Here is a 20369-nt window from a genome sequence, read left to right on the forward strand (position 1 = left end):
TTTATATACTCCTTTTCTAATTCAGATTTTGACATTTAAAAAAAAATATTTTTGTAAAACTAAATAATATTATGAGAAATAGATAGGCAGATAAAAAAAATAATAAAAAAATATTATATTAAATTGTGACTAAGAGTGTTTACAATATCCATCAACTATCACTAAAATGCAAAATATTTTTCCATACAAAATAAAGGAAATATCTATCAATGACTATTATTTTTCATCCACGTTATGTGCACTAATTTTAAATTAAAGTTTTCAATAAATATACAATTATGTTAATAATTATTAGTAAAATATCATATTTATTCTTAATTAAAAATTTTCAAAATTAAAACATCTTTAATGTAGAAAAAATTTAAATTTAAGATAACACACTCCCACACTTAAAATGTACATTTACTTGGGTATACTTTTTTATATTTTGTAAGTTTATAAATTTTTATTAATTTTTTAAATAAAACAATATTTGAATATAAAATTTTACAAAAAAATAAATACTACCCTTTATCAATAACAATGAAAAAAAAAAAAAAAAAGCCGTCACAGCTGAAGCTGCTAAAACAAATAATAATAAAAAAAAAATGAAGTAAAGTGTCTCTATATTTTCTTTCTAACTACTACATGTAAATTTTATATGATAAGAACAAAATGAAAACAACATGACTTCAATTCATACTTGCTTCATGTGATATGAAGAGCTTTAGCTACCTTACAACATACATATATTACACGGTACATATACTAAAGAAACATATCGATATATATGATATATCACGGTGTATATATATATATATTAATCGAAACATACCGATATCGATAGCGATGTCGATGCCTCGGCTAGTGTTTACGCTCCCATTTCCCTTCCCGCCTGCCCTCGCCCCGCTCCCTCCTCTCCATTATCTGCCTAGACTTTCCGCCTCGTGGCCCATGCCGCCCAAAGCCAATGGGCTGCCCGTCGAGAGATGACACAGCATCCAGATCCCCGACGCTGCCTGTGTCACCCGAGTCCTTGCTCCCTTCGAAATTCTCTTCGTAGTTGCTTCTGCTGTCGTCTGATCTCTCCCGCGATTGCAGGATAGTGGGAGGTTGCCCTGAGAACGACCTTGCCCCGGGTAACACGACTGTCGTAGCAGTGGAGGGAAGGGTGTCGGGTTGCATGTTGCGGGTGGTTGTTCTTAAGCTGCCTTCATTGCCGTCCCGGCTGCTTTCCCTTTCACGGTATTTGTCACGTGCGCTGTCGGTAAAAGTGGCGGTGAAAACATTAAGAGCTAACTCATATTGGCTGTTTGGCAGAACCAACCGATTATGCCGACAAAAAATAATTAATTTAAGTAAAATGTTTAGCACAATTGAATCGAAAAATGAAGAAGCTGGATCCTATATGGTATGATATGAACTTCTAAGATATCATAGCATGTTCAGGAAGTGACTAACCGAGAGTGACTCGAGGATGAAAATTCTCGGCGAGATGGTCGGACCCCAGCTTCCACTTGCTCTATTTCTCGCTGTATGTCTCTCTGCATAATAATTCATTCGACAGTGAAATTTTGATTGGGTAATATAAACACAATATACTTGGAAGGACTAAAGCATAACAGTGTAGGTTGCAGAACTCATTCTGTGAGGAAACAACGAAAAAACAAGGAACCAGAACTCGAGTTTTTTAGAATAATGCAATTTACCTCCACACGGTTTGTTCCTCTCTTTCCTAAGTTTGCATTTTTCGAGTTTTTACAAAACACAAGGGATTATGTGGGCAATTTTTGATACCTTCAGAGGACAAGGTACGAGTGTTCGCACTGGGACGAGGAAAGAGGGGTGTATCCACTAGTTTGTTTAGCTAATATATTTGAATATTCCCTATCTATGGATGCAATAGATAAACCATGAGGCATAATCATTCTGTGACAAATTAATTAAGAAACCCTTGCCTGTGCTTGTTTTTCTTTCTCCATATCAAGATTGTGCTGCAATTCCCTAGTTTTTGCTCGCTCGAGCTCCAGCTGTTGTTGTCTCTTGAGCTCCTTTTCTACTTCATCTGCTCTCGATCTGATAAGTGAAGAAATGAAGGTTTCACAAAATTACACAAATGTACATTATGATACAGATCAAATGTTTTGGGATAAACCTATGAAGCTTCTGTACAAGTTCTGCTTCACGTAGAGCAGCTTCTTCTCGAAACTGTTGCCTCGCACGCCTCATCATAAGCTTTTGTTGCCTGAGGGCTACAATTTCTTCTCTGAGCTTAGCCTTTTCGCTGGTGAAATAGAAGTTTAATTTAGAATAGGAAGCAGCTAATATTTAACAGAAATTATCCGAATAAGGACTATTTAAATAAAGAGTTAAAGAGCAAGAGTTTTGTTCACTCTGGAAAGTTAAGGACCTAACAAGCATAGGAGGAACAAGGGATCTCTTTCCTGTTTCCTTTCCAAGTAATAAAGTATAATTTGCACCGATCCAAAACCACTACTTTGTATGTTATCCAAGTTCGTTGGGTTTTTTTTTGGCACTTGATTCTTAGATCGGAATTTCTATATTTATTTGGTTTCTGTTCGTTGTGTAGTCAAGTGGGGTTGATGGCTTTCTAATTACTTAAACAGTGTTAACTGTTTTAGGAAAAAAAACATTAATCTAAAACCATATGTCACAACAGGGACAACTAAACAAGAGACAGCACTTACATTGATTTTATTTCATCTTTGATCTGCTGCAACCGCTGATCATCCTTTGAATATGCTGCATGGAATGGAAATGAATTGAACTATAAGAAAAAGTACACTTGCCATTTAAGGTAATGGAAGATAAAATATATGTTAATCAAAAACTGAAAATTAATTCATTGTGAGGAGAGAACTTAGGTGAGACATTACTTGACATAAATGGAAACTGGCGCCAATCTTGGAGATCGGGAGATGAATCTGATGGAGAGTGCTCGCTTTGTAGAAGTTCCATTTCCAATTCAGCCTCCTCCAATTCCTATTCACAATATAGCATTACTTGATTGTGTAGATTTAGAAATAAACCTTTGTAAAGGCAATCAATTCTATTACCATGTTCTTTTGTTCAGCTTCCTTCGAAAAGAAATCAAAATAGGATCTCGCAGATGTTAAATTACCAATAACCTGCAAATAAATGAAATATTGATGCAAAGAAACACTCTAGCAATTTCAAAGACAACTTAAGCCTGAAATTTTTGTTTCATGGAATGCAAAAAAAAAAACCTGAAGAATTGATTCTCTTGTAGCAACGAAATCAGGAATTTGCTGTTTTTCAGAGCTTGAACAAAGAACTTCCTTCAAAGTCTTCAACCAAAGTAAATAAATCGAAATCAAGATGCTACCAATTATTCATATATTATCTCAAAACTTATCAAGACATTTTAATACTTTTGAAATTGCCCCTATGATTGCCATACCTGTTTAGCATCTTCTCCATCATGTTTAAGTCTACAAAGTGCTTCACAGGCTTGTTTCTCAAGGCTGGTGCAATAGCTACCTACAAGAACAGGAAAAAGGAGAAATGGAATTTAACATAACCGCATGATCATCTTGTTAGCAGCACCTAAAACCAATTACCATTTCTAGACATTCCAAATGCTTCTATGTTTCTCCAAATACTTTCAGGAATCAGCGACATATCTTCAGCTGGAGAATAGAGACACGCGCTGGCAATGAGTGCTAGAGAAAATTGTGTTAATGGACCATCACATGTAGGTTGTGCAAGAGTTGTCAAAGACTGAAGAATACTGTCAGAAGCTGCGAGGAACGACTGCAATTTACACCTCTCCACAAAGGGTATGAAATTGATGAGGAGTGCTGTTGCATGGGTTTTTAGCAGCAATGATGTGTCAGATGATGAAATCAATGCCACATGATCCCAGGTGGCTGAAACCAAAGGAGACAGAATAGCTTCAGATGTGGATGTAACTAAATCAGATGGAGCTATTATAGATTCCGTTGCCAAAGGCAAAAGTAACTTTCCACTATCGACATCCTGACCAACAAGTCTGCCCAAGTGCTTAAGTGCAATATAGCGTTGCTCAGGCTCAGCATGCCCAAGAAGGGCACAGAACAGATCAACCAGAGGAAATTCCTTTTGACAGATGTTATTAATACCTCTTCCCAGTAACAAAGCCATCATCTTATCTATCTGTAATCTCCAGGAGATATTTGGTGCACTATTAGAGAAGTTCTTGAGTGCCAGGCACAGGTTATCGATTAGATTATCAAGATAAAGACACCTGGGCACTCCCAAAAGAGATTCCAGTAATACAGATGCAACCTCCCAGCAATGTTTTTCCTGAAGTACCAAAATAGTCTCAGAGAGTCCTCTCAGACTCTCTCTCCAAAGCTCTGGGAGCTCATTCACAAGTCCACTGGGAAGGAGAGTTAACTCTACCCCTGAGGAGGCAGCAAATTTCTCCCCAGACAAGCATAAGCACCTTGACAAAATAAAGCATTCTGCGCATGTGAGTGCCAGTTTCTTGGTCACTTTATGATGAAGTTTCCAGCACTGCTCGAAGGTTGGATTGAGTTGCAAAACAAGAGAGTCCAAATGTTCAGAAAATGTCTTTACTTCTTCTAAAGTCAACTGACAAATCTTATGATTAGCATTGGCAACTACACTATTATCATCTGGGCACTTCTCATCAGCAGAAGATGAAGGTTGGCATATCTCATAGAGAAATGAGGATTCAGAAAAACCATGGCCACTATAATCCGTAGTATCACAATATGCAGACATTTTAAGTGGAATAATGCCCCAGGCTCGTGAAGTAGCAAGCAGCAAGTCGCTACAGTTGTCCATGAGTAACTGATAAGCACAAATATAGTCATGAAAAGCATTTGTCCCCTCGAATGAAGCAAACTCTGCCCACAATATAGAGTATTGAAGTAGTTCTTTTTTCCAATGGAAGGACAAATCACTAAAAATAGCACCCAACACATAGATAGTCAATGCTTGGCATTTTCCATTTCCGAGTGGACCATCTTCATTCTTCTTGTTAAATTTAATATTGTCAAAAAGTGCTCCAAAACACAATGATTCAAAATTGTCAGATGAATATGGATTTTCTTCCTCAGGCACCTTACTTAAGGAATATGTTATGATGGGTTTCAACAAACACAAAGCAGAATCTAGAAACGACACATCACAGTATGAAGTATTGCACAAGGACACAAGCACCTGCATCACTCTAGGCAACTCTGGAATCATAGCTTCCATGTGCTCAACTACAATGGTTTCAAGGATGTAGAGAATAACAGCTTTTGCGTTCTTTGCCACAAAACCTTTGAACATATCAGCCTTGGGCAGAATTGATGTTTGTTCATTCCCGAACCGAACTAATGGCCATGAGCATAAATCGGAAAACCAACACATCAGATCTGGCACAATAGATGGAGACAGAAATATCAATTGCAAACGAACTGCTTCTAGTATAGTCTCACCAAAAGCTATAAATTCTTTCTTCAAATTAGGAAAGAATTTACTGATATCAGGATGCAAGGCATGAAAAGATTGCAACCCATCTTCAAGGACAACATTTTTACCACCATCCTCAACATTAGCATTTTGGCGAATACTCAATTGTTCAACCCGACTGTCCATATCTTTCTGCTCAATGAGGTTATCTACAAGAGAGAGGTCATCTAAAAATATTGATAAAAGATACATTAACTGCTGCAAATCAGAAACAAGGAAGAGTCTCTCTTTAAGAAATTGTTTTGCATGGTGTGCTACAGCCATCCAACCAAAATATCTCACCAGCGGAAAAGCAGAAGAAGAAAAGAGAGGTACTTTCTGCAACCATGCCGATGGAGGAACCAAATTTGAAAATCGAAAACCATTTCTGATGCTGACTGAAGGCAAAAACCTCTCATCACCACCACTTGAAGCAATGATCAATCTATGAAGAAGAATCCAGCGCCGCTGCAACTCATACTGCTTTACATTATTTGAGGACAAACTCTCTTCCTTGAGTTGGTAATAAAGTGATTTTAACTGCATGTTCAATGATTCAGAAAAACCTAATATTATATCAACCACGTGCTCGGGAGGACAAAATAGTTTAGTTGCTGAATGCAACAGAAACAGAAGACACCACATTAGAATCTCATGCACGGGCTGCTGCTCCTCATGTGAATCTCTCAGCAAACGTTCTATCAAGAAATTGCACAGGAGTGCTTGATTCTGACGAGCTAATGTTATTGCATCTGCCGAAAGAAAATCCTGCTCAGACAAATTAACAACATCCTCAGCGACTTCAACATGCAACTCGGATTCCAATTTGCGATGTTTCTTATCTAATACTGCCGCCTCAATCAGTATTTCCAGAACAACCCTGTCTCTTTTCCTCTCAATGTCAGCCAAATGTTTCAAGTCATCCTTTTGCTTAAAAAGTCTCTTCACATCTACAGGTTGATAGTTCTTAGTCGAAGCTTTGAGATTAAATTTGTTCAAATCTGGTGAAAAGTCCTTGAAAGACATCATAAAGCAAGGATTTATGTAACATTCTGCTGCCAGGAGCAAAGCATCTATGGCTACATCATGATTCTCCGGAGTAATATCATTTCGGGAGCTCAAGTCCAGAGCCAAACGCCTAAACTCGGATGCCCTCAGCTCACAATCTCGATAATTCATAAGTTGTGAGTAATCTGCCAGCAAATTATAGAATTCAATACCCTGACCAGAATCTAATCCAACACCACTTGAAAAGCCATCAGTTAAGTTTTTGGCCTCAAAATTGATATTTTGACTGCTTGGATCCGAAACCTTAATGTCTGTGCTTGAAGGAACACGAGTGAGAGAAATTCCATTCAATTCTGGAGGAGCAAAGAAAAAACCGGCATCCTCAAAAGCATCCATTTTACCAGTGACGTCAACATCAACCTTCATATCAGCAGTCTCTTGGTTATATGATCTAGAAGTGACTACTCCATTACGAGAAGGCATAGGTGGAGCAGCTGATGCTGGCAGCTCCACCTTTTCCGAAGAAGAAAATTTGCAACTATCAATATCAGCAGGCAATTGCAACTGAGCATCCAGAACTGAAAGAAGCACACTGCACATAAAGAACGTCACAATGTAAGATGGAGTAAAAATAATTAACCAACTGCATCAGCATTTCATTCAGACAGAAACTGTGACCAAATCAATTAACAATGTTTTTTAACATACCAAAGCCAGAAAGTAGTTCTTTGACACACATTTTTGGATTTAGTTTTATACTAAAACCAGACATACTAGTGTGCCTGAGGAACTATACCATTGTGGGTGTGTGGTATATCTACAATATAGTATATAACATCACTAAATTGTTGACTATTTCTTCTCTATATACAAAATGAAAACTGTCAACCAGTAAAATAAACTTGAACAAAAATTTTACTAGTTCTACTAAGAAATATAAACAGCACTATAGAAATTGCTGTCTCAAGCAGTATAATTAAACAAACTTCAGATCTTAAAAAAAAAAAAAAAAAAAAAGTGCCCATGCCAGATGAATCAAAATAACAACCCAAAGTTGGGATTGATAACTACTGCAGCCATTGAAATTAAATAATTGCTTGAAAATGCAAATAAAGAGCAGGAAACAGTAGTGATGCATAATGGTCTACTGTCTCGGTAAGAAGAATTAGGAATATAATATCATGTCAAGTTTTTATTAACAAATAATAAAATCACTCAATATTATTTAAGAAGAGCCCATGTAGCAATTGAGTTCAAATGTAATGTTTGCATTGAATCACCTAGGAGCAACAGACCCATGCCGCCATTCAGACTCCAATGATGGCAGTACACTGGACTTTCTTATGGCAGTGCGGATAGCATTAAGTGCTCTAGCACAGTTCTGCTCCTGATTCTCGGTAAATATAGAAGGCATGTTTCCAAAGGATATCATGCCCTTAAAGGGGGTTAAGGCAGGATCTAGAAAAGGTTCTAGCATCTCCACCAGGAATAATATTCGGTGCTTAGCATCCTGAAGAACAAAATATATTTAACCAGCAACCAAAATTATCAAAAGTGTGTTTTTTATCTTTTCCGGAACACATGCAAACGAAAAATAAAAAGTGTAGAATCAAGTCCAATCTTGTGTTCAAGCTTTACATCCTTTCACAATACCTTATATTGCGCTATAATATCATCCATGTTACCAGAGAGCGCGAGAACAATATACTTGAGGGCAGCACGTGCCCGGGAAAATGAATGACGAACACCCTGTTAAATAAATGACATAGAAGTTTAATCATGAAATCAAGTCATAAACCTTGTCAAGGAATCACTCATGGACATATAAGAGGCTCATCCTTGAGAGTTGAGATAAAATGCAATCATATGCAAGGAAATTTGGTACCATAATTCATAAAGTGAGTAGCACTACTATGGCCCATTTCAGTAGAAATAACTAACAAAAGCATATGTACATGAGAAGAACTAATCCAACAGGCGTCATATCTAAACAGAATAGTAGGTATGCGATCACTACTCCATTCAAAATTTATTCATTGGGGACAGGAACAATCAGCAAAGGACACCATAAATCTATCTAGTCCATGTCATGTTAGAACTTGTTACCAGTTATAAAAGAACATATTGAAATACAAAGCAAGTACAAGCAAAAACTTAAAACATGTAATGTGTGTAATGCAACATTAAAAATCAGACAGTTGACTCTAGTTTCCTAGTACAACATATCTGCAAATAAAAGAACAGAAAGTTAAAACATACAATGGGACATCTGCAACATTGAAAATGTTTTTCCAAGTACGAGCAATATCTTGAAAACAGAAACCAAAAACTCAAAATAGTCCTTGTGCAACCTAGAAGCAAAGAGTTGAGTTTGCAAGATGCCCTCAGATATAAGAATGAAAGCTGCATAGTAATGACCACATGACAATAAATTGTTATTCGCCAAAAGAAATATAGAGCAAACCTGGATTACACCTAAAAGGTCTTCCAAAAGCTCCATACACAAGTCTACCTGCACTCAAGAACATAATCAGAAGTACAACAAATGTAAAAATGTAAACACAAGACCAAAACGTAACTAGGACATTTTTTTAATGGAAAATCATATAACCTTGGCAATCACTTGAGTCATCCACGGTGCTAACACACCTGAGCACAAATCAATAAGAACACATGCCGCCTTAGCCTGCATGGGGGAGATAGACCAAAGAAGACTATTCATCAACGTCATTCGTGTTCTGGTAACAATTCAGCTCAGAAATAGGTGTTAATAATGTGGGAAATGCATTGACATTCCACTTCCCTGGAATGGGTCAGTTCACTACCCCTGGTTTAAGATGTAAACTCTCCACCACCAAACCACCTATCAAAAATATTCTAATATTTTTTTAGGCAAAAGGGAAAAAAATTTACCTAAGTGTTCTAATTGCACCTTCAAATTGGATACGGATTCATTACAAATCTCAAACAATCTCAATTGGAATCATTCCAAAGCCCCTGCACTTACTATTTCAAATAAATTGCAAATTTTGATTCCATGATTACTAAAACTAAATATTCAGAAACCATTTAATCACATGCTTCACTGGTAAATATCCTCAAAATATCATCACAAAAGACCACTATTACTTAACCTTAACATTACAATGATGAAGGATATTCATGCAGCTGCTGATTCTTCTCAATCAAAAAAGTTTATACACATCCAGGTACTATAACAAAAGATTCAATGATTGGTAACATCACTTCTGAGTTAACATCATATTAATCTATTAAATGCCTTATGTACAGCAACAGGTTTTAGCTACTAATATCCAACAACGTCCGTTTTCTACAAAACGGGTGTTTCTTATGGACTGAACCTATCCAAAATGAATAGAATTTTGGAATTCACTATTGATCTAGATGTGGAAACACTGCATAGAGATGTGGCATGACACAAAATGAAAGTGGAAGAGAACACACTTAGTTTGCATAATCAAAATAGAAACACTATCATTAGGGGGTGAAATATAGGAACATCAGAGACTAACATGTGAAGGTGAGAAAGATGCTAAATAGCCAGCACAAGCACGAAGTAGAGGCCGATATATGGCAGAAGATGAAGTTGCCACAATCTGCAATCGTAGCTAAGTCAATGGACGTATTAAAGACAAAATGGTTAGCAAGCATTAGGAATATCACCAGTAATACCTGAGAGAGTGCATTTTGTACAAATGATTGCTTCCACGGAGAGAAGTTGTCATCAATTTGGTTAGAATTGCTGACAGTTGGACGTAGTGCTACAAAACAAAGTAGATAATTGCATCAAGGTCATTGACAAGCAATCAAACAAGATACAATAATAGGAATAACGAAGTTATTTCTATGGCTGTTTTAAAAAAATAAATTAATTAATTTACTTGGAATGTGCAGAGAATTGTTCCTCACTATTTGTTTTAGATCAAATTACACAAAAATATTTGCAAACAGAAAATATTGGTTTCATGTTATGCTTGACCTGGGGTGAATTTGACATTTGATGAGCAGTGACATAATGACGTGAAGAAATTATGTGGAAACAACTGAAACTTAAAGAATAGGTAAATAGATTACGCACGAAACAGCCCTAAAACAAAGACAAGGAATTTCTCAGGAGGGTAATGGCAATGGTATTGCAATGGGCATAGCTGGAAAACAAAGTGGGTAGCAGCTATTCAAAAACTGTGTGTGTGCATGTGTGTATTGAAACAAAGTTCATTACATAATGAATAACTACTAGGTTCTCATTTAGGTTTGGCAACTTGGTTGAAAGCAAACAAAATTTCAAACATACTAGAAGTCAGACAATAGCTAAGAAATATCATGGTAGCCGAAAGGAAAAGCCAGATATATTGGTTTTGGTTGTTGGAATCTGGAGATATTTCTGGCCAGATTTAGAAGATACTATACCTAAGTTCTTAGATAAATAGATTATTAATTATAAAACAAGAAATAGATTCTCTTAGAAGATCAATAAAACCAGTGGATGTGTTTTCAGGGATAATAAGTTCAGTATAGCCATGACAAGATGGTAAATAGGTATGCAAACCTGAAAGCAATGCTTGAACTAATGGCAATACCAACCAAAATTCAGAAGCATTCTCAGTCAGTTTGCTGCAGTGTGAAGGCTGTAACAAAAATAAAAATTAGGTAAATAGATTACGCACAAAACAGCCCTAAAACAAATAAACTTGGAAGGCAAATCACCAACCTGAGAAGCAGAAGCATAAAGAACATGCATTATTCCTTCTTCAATTGCAGCTGAATCTAAACTACTAAGATAGGCAGGATCACATGTATTATCTGGTATTTGAAAGTCCTCCCCAAACAAGCTTGAATAATCAGGTAGTGAAGTAGGAAAACAGGGATCAGATTTAGTAACTTCATTAGCTGTAGGTACTTCTTTTGTTGTCAAAGGCTCCACAAGCTTCATAAATATTTGTGATCCCTAAAAATATACGGTGGGTTTTTAATAAATAAAATTATTGTAAGATGTTAGCACCACACTCAAATTATACAATGATAAAAATTAAATATATATATATATACTAGAGAGCTTCTATAAAATAAATTAAAAACACAAATCACAAGCATATCTCACCATCTTGCACACATTCCCCAAGTTAGTATCTTTATATGCCTTTCTAAGCAATACAAAGACAGCATCAGGACGGAAGACTAAGTGCGTTGACATGGGAGCATAAACAGATGATGTGTTTCGTGATCTCCTTGGCTGTCACATCAGAATATCTACTCAGTAAGCCATGGATTACTTCACCAATAAACATCATAATGCAATTGGTTTACTAGTATCAAAACAAGTTAAATAAAAATGAGTAGGAATATTTATTTAAGTTTCACAAGAAAACTTAACACTCTTTGTTTAATGGCTTAGAATTCAAGCGGCTCAATATTTCATGCACAAAGGAAACCCATTTAAAACATACATAAACTAAAATGACAGGCAGATGTAACTTCACACATAGTTTATATATTCAAATATACACCATCCAGAAACATAACAGCTGTTACAGGTCCAGAAATAACTAGGAAGATCAGGAAACAGAAGGAAAAAAAAAAAATGTAATAATGTGCATCAATACTATAATGCATAATACTTAAGATTTTAGAAGCAAACACAAATGCATTACCTCAAAATTTGAGGAAACCATCAATGCTGTAGATGGCAGGTTGGTCTTAGAAGCTTCAACATCAGAACTGTTGAGAGCCAACCTTGCAGTTTCTCTGTCATGCATTTAATCATTCATAGGAAAACATATATATTGATGAAAAAGGAAGAAGAAGTGCAACCATAATGTTGAGTATAGTTGATTCCAGTTAAAATTTTAACAAAATAGAACTTGTCAGAAAAGAAGAGAAGTCTGAAAGGATGCCTCCCTGAGAGAGATTCAAGAAGAACCTATGGGTACTTCAGATAATCAGAAACCCTTCTAAGATCTTAAAGCCAGAGCAACCTTATATCTAGAGCAACCACAATCTTAACTCCTGGGCTGCAAGATATATATATATATATATATTCTATATAGGCCATGCTAGCAATAAGGACAAAGGAGTAGTGAGGGTGGCACACACCCTCCATAAAGGTATTGTTACACTTCTCAGGAGGTATACTTTTACAGACAGAAATCTCAATGACTAAACAGTAATATCAGAAGTTGCAATACACCTTTTTTGCAGTAAAAACACAACGGAGCCAGATAGGATTGTGTATTAGAGTGGAATATATTGATTATTTATTTAGGATTGCACATGAAGGAAGAACTTGCATCCTAAATGATGGTTCATAGTATTTTAAAACTGTGTTTGGCAGTGATATTAAGGTCTGCCACATTTTCCTTTTCTCAATGGTTATATAGAATAATATATAGGCTCTTAATTGTTATGTAGAAATCCCTGGGAGGTTGATTACAATGTAACATCTTTATCTTCTCTTTTCTTTTTATTTTTTCATTTATATCCCCAATGTCAAGTTGAACAGTACTGCAGTGGAGAGAAGTGGCATAAAGAGAAGGGAATTTAGTTATGTAAGCATGAACCGATAGCTTGATATTTATGCCCACCATTAAATATGCTATTTAGCTCTTAGGCAAAGCTCACTTTCAGCTTTGTTCCAAATTTAGCCATTGAAACATTCTAAATTTATCCATGCAACTTTGGCAATATATTAACCAACCTTTCGCCAACAATCTGAAGGATGGGATAAAATGGGCCAGCAAGCATTGCCAGAAAACGTATGGTAGATTCAGGCGACTCGGAAAAACTATTTAGATCAGTCTGCATGACAATAAGTCATATATAAGTACAGCACATAAGCTAGTATTCTTGGGATGATGTTGACCCTATTTTCATACCTCGAGGTGAGGAAGAAACCTGGATAACCGGCTCGTCACATCATGAAGCAACTACATATGAACAGTTAGGAAAGGGAACAGCACAAACAGCTAGAATGGATGTGCCTCTAACATATAACAAAAAAAGAAAGAAAATAATAATAATAAAATCATTGTTCATGCTCTTTAACATGTGGGTTACTTTACCTGAAGATGCACATCAACAGCATCTTGTTTGTGGGAGATTATCTGCGGTAGCAAGTGGTTGGCAACAGGTTGAAATTCTGGCTCCAAACCAGGAACTGAAATCCCAATCAGCTGCAATGAACAAACATGGAACATTATGCAAGCAATACTTCATTGGCAGTCCAGAATTTCATGCGCATCATTATGGCTGAAATCACCATGCATTGATAACTGGTAGCAATGCGTCTACAATAGATACAAATCTCAAACACTACCTGAATGAAAAATAAGGCTATCGGGTTTCCACGCATACAAGATATCTTCACATAGCGACATGGGGTGTAATTCATTAAATACATCATATCACGTCGTGGCGCCTCACAGCGGGGACGAACTTTAGCGAAGACCTCTGGCTGTTTGAGTGAATATGTAAAATGCAATGCTAACGATAGTCAATTCAGAGGTACACATAATTTCTTCGATAGTCAAAATCCTGTTTCACAAACCTTAATGTGTAATCCAGCCGATATTTCCCACTCCAACACGGACTTATTATAAATCCTTATGTGTGAAAGGAGACATGGTTCCTACAATACATATATAAAATAAAAAATAAATCGGCAATGATTGAAGATATAATTCATAAGAGGCTGCAAACAAGTATTTATTGATATACTTCGTCTTAGTTGCAGCATTTACCAAATAGATGGAAGCCAGGAAAAATAGATAATGCACTTCATAGTCCGTGGTATTACCATTTCCAAAGGTGAGAAGTTTCACTATGGATCTTCAAACATTAGAACTTACTTCATCATTTTCTAACATCTTATAATTTTGACCGGACTAGATAAATGCATATGTTTTGACGCAACTAAAACTTTTTTTCACACAAAATGATGCGTTCTTTTTTACAATTACAAAGACTCCACTGGAAACACATACTTAAGAAGTATCATGGCAGAAGTGTTTTCCAGTAAATAAAACATTATATGAATCCCAAATCAACATGTTGCGGTCAATGTGCTTCTCGGCAGCCTATGATTCACCACTTGACTGATGACCAGCAACCAGAACTAACCTACTTGTTGGCATGGCAACCCCACCACAGTATATTGTAGCAGGTACTGCACCTAACTAACAATAATTTATAAATGGAATTCAAGATTGACACACAAAGGCCAAAGGACAATCCACTGAAGCTGTTTAACTACAAGTGAGCCACAATTCCAACCAATTACCAAGCAGAATTTGGTAAAGAATTACTCGATCGGAACATTTGAATTCAACATACGATCAGTTCCCCTTCAATGCAACATACATATATGATCCTACACACAAGTAACTATCACAACGACAGCTTGATTAACAAAGGAAACACAAAAACACTGCTCAGAAGCAAATCAAACTCAAACAGAACAACTTTCTCCCAATCAATATAACAAAACAACACAATATCTTTAGCGAACTATAGGCAACAGCAAGCACAAAAAAGTTAAATAAGAAAGCAATCAAATGGCCGCCGCATACGTACTTCGAGTTCCAGTAAAATCCACTCTTTGGTATTGGTTCCGGTGGACCAATGGTTGCGGAGGTCGGTGTCGAGCACGTAGACTGCCTTCTGGGCAGAGGACTCCCGAGACATGGTCTTCACTTTGTAAGCCAATGGCTTCACCCTTGGCTCCAACTCCACCTCCATCTTTGGCGCCTGCTTCCTTCCTCCTACTCTCCAACCCTTCTTCGTGCGCGGGTACGCTGAGTCCTTCCAGTTCAGTATTCTGGGGTTTATACTCTAGGGAAAGAATTTCGGAAGCCACCCCGGTGGTTTTCTAATATTGTATATATACCCCCAACCTTTCTTATGTACTGTTCCTCTCTCCAGAGTCAGGACTCAGACTATACTTAATAAATAATTATATATTAATATAAGTAAAATTTTAAAACTTATAAATTAAAATTTTAAAAATTGATTGAAATATAATTATTTTTAAAGGTTTTGATTTTGGGGTTCACATCTTTTGATTTTGGGTTACGATGTTAATAGGAAAAAAATTGAATTGAAATGATTTATTTATTTATTAATATATTAAAAATAATTTTTATTTGCTAAAAATTTGTATAAATGGTGAAATTCTATCAAAATCTTCTGGACAAACACACCATATTATAAATATGTGTTGATAAAAAATTGTGAGATAATATATAGATAGGAAAGAGGTGTGTTTGTTTTGTGTTTTGATTTGAAAAAGAAAAATATCAGAGTATAAATAATTGTATAGGTAATATAAAAATAATGAATGTAGTATATATATATATTGAAATATTTCCTCCGGCTAGAAATATACATATGGGACGTCCAATTACAAAGTAAACATTTCATTAAATACCTTATTTTTTTCTACAAATACCTTTACTTTACATCACATCGTTACTTTTACATTACTTTTACATCAAAAAGTAAAGGCAAAAATATCAGTACATTACTTTTAATTATCCAATATAATTAAAATACTATTATTTTTTAAACACTGCGACCAAAAATAATTTTATACTTTATGAGTGGACAGAGGGAGTATGTGTTAGTTTGTTTTGAGTAAAATAATACACCCATCGTTTCTAGCTGGTTGTTTGTCTTTAACTAAATTGTTGACATAGAAAGAATTTTTTTTAAATGGATATAAAAAAATTGTGTAAAGAATATACAAAATATGAATATGTATAGTGTATTAATTTATTTATTTTTTTGTGAATAGGAGTGTGATATTAAATACAATAATATATACATTATTTGTTAATAGATAATATTATAAAGAAAATAATTTTTGTGAAACTATTTTTTTAGAATAATCTGTTTATATAATAATGCATATATTTTGTATATCTATTAATTTTTCGAGAAAAATGATAATTAAAAAACTAAATTTATAATATATTAATTGATAAGAGATCAAATTGTCATTTATTAAGGTACTAAAATTAATTCAATTATAAATAAAAGATATTAAAATCTATCATTTTAATAATATAGATAAAGAGGACAAAAAAAAAAAGGTTAGAGGTTGAACTTGAGTCTGTCGGATATGTTCCTAGCTAATGAGTCCAAACAGGTTAACATTAAAAATTCAAGATCAAGACTAGATCTATGTTTTATAATATTTTTAAAATATAATATACATATAAACAAAAGATATGTTTTTTTAGCGGAGTTTCCCCGAATTTTACTATTTGAACTCTGCTATTTTTTTAAAAAAAATTATATTTTCTTTTTTTCACAAAACATCCCATCAAACATTATTTTCATATCAAATTCAAATTTTTTTTTTTTTCAACTCATCAAAATAAACAAACCCAAAATCTTAAATGTGAGACAGAGGAAAAGCAAAGACCTGTACAAAAGTAACGATGATGTGATGTAAAATAAAGGTATCTGTGGAAAAAAATAAGGTATTTAACGAAATGTTAACTTTGTAATTGGACGTTTCAAAATAGAAATATGTAAACATTGTAAGTAGACGGAGACAGTATAATATTAAAATAGTGTTCTCTCAATTCCACATCAAATATTTATATTTTTTTATTTTCCTAGGTTCATATAATTTGTCATGAAATATCATTATATACTTTAATTACATCTTAATTACATCTTAAATTTCATAATTTATAATTTTTTAAATTTTAATTAAATTATTTAATAATTTTAATTTAATTTATAATTATTTTTACTAAAAATAAAAATAAACTTTTTAATTTCTCCCTACAAAAGATAATTGAGAACGCAATTAGAGTCGTTAGACAATTTTCCCATCTTATTGAGTTAGAATTAAGCATAGTGCATGTAATAATTGGGGTTATATATATATATATATAAAAATCATAAATGCAACTTATGCAAACAACAGACGTTACGTGTACACATATACATACATACATACATGTATGTATAGAAATGCCTTCGGCCTTTCTTCTTCCTATCTTTCTTCCCTCCTTTTCAGCATAATCGTCCGTAGCTTCAAATATCCATGAAACCTCCATAAGATCTTCAACTTCCTCTGTGTTATGGGCGGAGAATCACAGAAATGGATCGTCCTGGTCGCCACCACGTGGATTCAAGCATTCACGGGAACCAACCTCGACTTCTCCTCCTATTCCACCGATTTGAAATCGATCCTCGGCGTATCTCAGGTACAGCTCAACTACATAGGCGTCGCTTCCGACATGGGAAAGGCCTTCGGATGGTGCTCCGGAGTTGCTCTATTGCATTTCCCCACCTGGATTGTTTTGTTCGCCGCTGCTTTTATGGGATTCCTTGGCTACGGCCTTCAATGGCTCCTCATTGAAGGAATTGTCTCCTTGCCCTACTCTACGGTTGGTGTTCTTTTCCCTCTATCAATTCACTATAATCTCGCCATATTCCCCGAGATTGTCAATTTGGTTAACTGATTAACTCCATTTGTTGCTAAACTGTTTGCGCAATTGTCCTGCATTTTTTCCTTTTTCTGCTGTGTGTGTGTGTGTTGGTTTTCGTTTTCGTTTTCGTTTTTTTCATCTTCTGTGCTTGCGTAATTTCTTCTGAACAGTTCGATTCCCAGCTATCACATGATTTCATTTCAGTTATACTGAGAAGTAGATGGACATTGGGAAACCTCCAATCCACCGTCATATTTTCTTAATTAACAACAATAGTTTAGGTTTGAATCCACCAAACATCAATTGGAGGATAGCTGTTTCGGTTTGGGTTGGTGAGACGTCGTAATATATGCATTCAATCACCAAAACCAAACTACTTCCCTGAATTACTAAACGTTAGAACTTCATTTATGATATAGCTGCCAGCAAATTGAATCATTGGAGGATAGCCTTTCAGTTAAAGTTTGGTGAAGCTGCCGTAGCTGCATTTGATTCACTCAACGTAATGCAGTAGCTTCTGTGCATCATCAAATGTGAATTTTGTTTTTATCATATAGAGTGTACCATAATTGAAGCAACTCAGACACTGCCATAAACAATAGTGACAGGCTTGCTTGCCTTCTTGGGAAAGGGAATCCACTGCTAGCAACACACTGCTATGAACAATAACCAGTCCCTAATTGCTCCATTGTTGCATTTGAAGTATGGATTTTAGTTTTTACTGTTCTACTTTCAGTTTGAGTTCATTGTGGGGCATCTGAATCTCCATATCAGCAAGAGCTAAATCACCATGACCATGATGCACTGTTTTGATTTCTACAGGTTCTTCTGCTGTCTTTGCTGGCTGGTTGTAGCATCTCCTGGTTCAACACAGTATGTTATGTTCTCTGCATCAAATACTTCCCAGAAAACAGGGGACTGGCTCTGTCCTTGAGCATAAGCTACAATGGTGTAAGTGCTGCCTTATATAACCTCATTGCCAATTCCATTGATCCCAGTGACAGCAAGCTCTACCTTCTCCTAAACGCCATTGTCCCCCTTGTAACCTCTGTCGTCTCCCTTCCGCCAATCTTCCATCACTCACCTTCAGAAGTCACCCCACCAGACAACCCCCCTCACCGTGATTCTGCCATATTTCTCATCTTAACTTCACTGGCCACTATTACAGGGCTTCATCTCCTCATGAATTCAAAATCATCCACAGCATCTACTGCCCGTATGGCGTTGGCTGGGGCTATATTTATGTTGGTGCTTCCCCTGGTAATACTTGGGATGATCTATTTATGGGAAATGCCGAGAAAAACCATCAACCCTAGCTTCCAACAACTACAGGGTTCAGGTTTCACTTTGATGGACAATGAAGATGATGAAGATGACAGCCATTCGAGCTATAATGACACCTCGGACAGTGACTTAATTGAGGATGATTTTTACAGGCAGCTATGCAGAGATGACGACTCGGTGGGGCTTGGAGATGATCACACGATCTCCTTGCTGATCCGCCAGTTCGACTTCTGGCTGTACTATCTTGCATATTTCTGCGGAGGAACAATAGGATTAGTATACAGTAACAACCTCGGCCAAATATCCGAGTCGCTTGGTTACAGCAAGTACACTAATTCTCTCGTGGCACTCTATTCTGCAAGCTCGTTCTTCGGTCGCCTGCTTTCTACTATCCCAGACTTCTTGCAAGAGTAGGTATCCTAACACACAATCAATTTAATCAGTTTAATTCGATTTCCTACCTTTATAATGATGGCGTTCAATGAATGCAGCAAGGTGTACTTCGCAAGAACTCTATGGCTAACATTGGCGATAATTCCAACCTCAGCTGCATTTTTGCTGCTCGTTTTGTCAGCAGGCACGGCAACATTGGGTCTCGCCACATCCCTCATAGGACTAAGCTCCGGTTTTGTGTTTTCAGCAGCCGTTTCTATAACATCAGAGCTTTTCGGCCCTAATAGAGCCGGGGTCAACCACAACATTCTCATTACAAATATCCCTATTGGATCACTGCTCTATAGTCTTCTTGCAGCCGTAATATACGAAGCCAACATAGAAACCCCAGACAAGGTTGCTTTGAGCAGTGAATCTAAAGTATGCATCGGCGAGGATTGCTACCACAGAACTTTTATGTGGTGGTGGCTGATATCTTTGCTAGGTCTACTTTCTAGTTCTTGGTTCTCCATCAGAACTAAAGCTGCCTATGACCGGTTTGAGCGACAAAAGCGCAGATCTAAAGTTATGCTGTTGAGATCGATACACTCCTAGTACACAGTATGGTCTTAAGGACAACGAGGATTAAATGTTTAGACCTCTCGCAGAAGAACAAAGATTTGTTCGAGGCATGTTATTTAAGCAGAAACTAGCCAATCCGTCTAGCATTCCTCTAACAGAAAGATTTAAACAAATGGTATACCATTCTTGTCTTAT

General features: G+C 36.0%; 2 protein-coding genes across 4 annotated transcripts; one reads left to right on the forward strand and one right to left on the reverse strand.

Moving 5' to 3' along the window:
• Positions 1-577: 577 nt before the first annotated feature.
• On the reverse strand, positions 578-15340 carry LOC127260737 (uncharacterized). Of its 3 annotated transcripts, XM_051288637.1 has the most exons (26): positions 15064-15340; positions 14039-14119; positions 13808-13945; positions 13554-13664; positions 13368-13418; positions 13190-13290; positions 12147-12240; positions 11597-11728; positions 11207-11443; positions 11045-11123; positions 10168-10256; positions 10008-10091; positions 9086-9160; positions 8939-8986; positions 8128-8223; positions 7755-7984; positions 3582-7066; positions 3422-3501; positions 3228-3308; positions 3057-3128; positions 2877-2982; positions 2688-2742; positions 2135-2263; positions 1938-2055; positions 1441-1523; positions 578-1240 (listed from the first exon to the last, which is right to left on the reverse strand). In XM_051288637.1, exons 1-26 carry the CDS (start codon positions 15226-15228, stop codon positions 844-846), a joined length of 6417 nt encoding a protein of 2138 aa, XP_051144594.1. In that variant the 5' UTR covers positions 15229-15340; the 3' UTR covers positions 578-843. The 3 variants fall into 3 exon arrangements, with proteins under 3 accessions (XP_051144594.1, XP_051144595.1, XP_051144596.1); XM_051288638.1 differs by lacking the exons at positions 14039-14119; positions 15064-15340 and having other exon boundaries at positions 13368-13386; positions 13808-13943; XM_051288639.1 differs by lacking the exons at positions 13808-13945; positions 14039-14119; positions 15064-15340 and having other exon boundaries at positions 13368-13474.
• A 2150-nt stretch (positions 15341-17490) lies between these two features.
• LOC127261006 (protein NUCLEAR FUSION DEFECTIVE 4-like) lies at positions 17491-20255 on the forward strand. Its single transcript, XM_051289127.1, has 3 exons — positions 17491-17894; positions 18759-19630; positions 19712-20255. The coding sequence occupies exons 1-3, from the start codon at positions 17586-17588 to the stop codon at positions 20205-20207; spliced, it is 1677 nt and encodes a 558-aa protein (XP_051145084.1). The 5' UTR covers positions 17491-17585; the 3' UTR covers positions 20208-20255.
• Positions 20256-20369: the final 114 nt, after the last annotated feature.

Source organism: Andrographis paniculata, unplaced genomic scaffold (genome assembly GCF_009805555.1).
Source record: "Andrographis paniculata isolate CXL003 unplaced genomic scaffold, ASM980555v1 Contig62END, whole genome shotgun sequence".
Classification (NCBI taxonomy): Eukaryota; Viridiplantae; Streptophyta; class Magnoliopsida; order Lamiales; family Acanthaceae; genus Andrographis; species Andrographis paniculata.

Coding starts and splice junctions, on each gene's coding strand:
- LOC127260737 (XM_051288637.1), bottom strand. CDS start 15,228: ATGGAGGTGGAGTTGGAGCCAAGGGTGAAGCCATTGGCTTACAAAGTG. Junction 8,224..8,938: donor ACCTTTTAGGTGTAATCCAG/GTTTGCTCTATA, acceptor TTTATTTAACAG/GGTGTTCGTCATTCATTTTC. Junction 2,983..3,056: donor AAGCTGAACAAAAGAACATG/GTAATAGAATTG, acceptor TATTGTGAATAG/GAATTGGAGGAGGCTGAATT.
- LOC127261006 (XM_051289127.1), top strand. CDS start 17,586: ATGGGCGGAGAATCACAGAAATGGATCGTCCTGGTCGCCACCACGTGG. Junction 17,895..18,758: donor TCTCCTTGCCCTACTCTACG/GTTGGTGTTCTT, acceptor TGATTTCTACAG/GTTCTTCTGCTGTCTTTGCT. Junction 19,631..19,711: donor ATCCCAGACTTCTTGCAAGA/GTAGGTATCCTA, acceptor CAATGAATGCAG/CAAGGTGTACTTCGCAAGAA.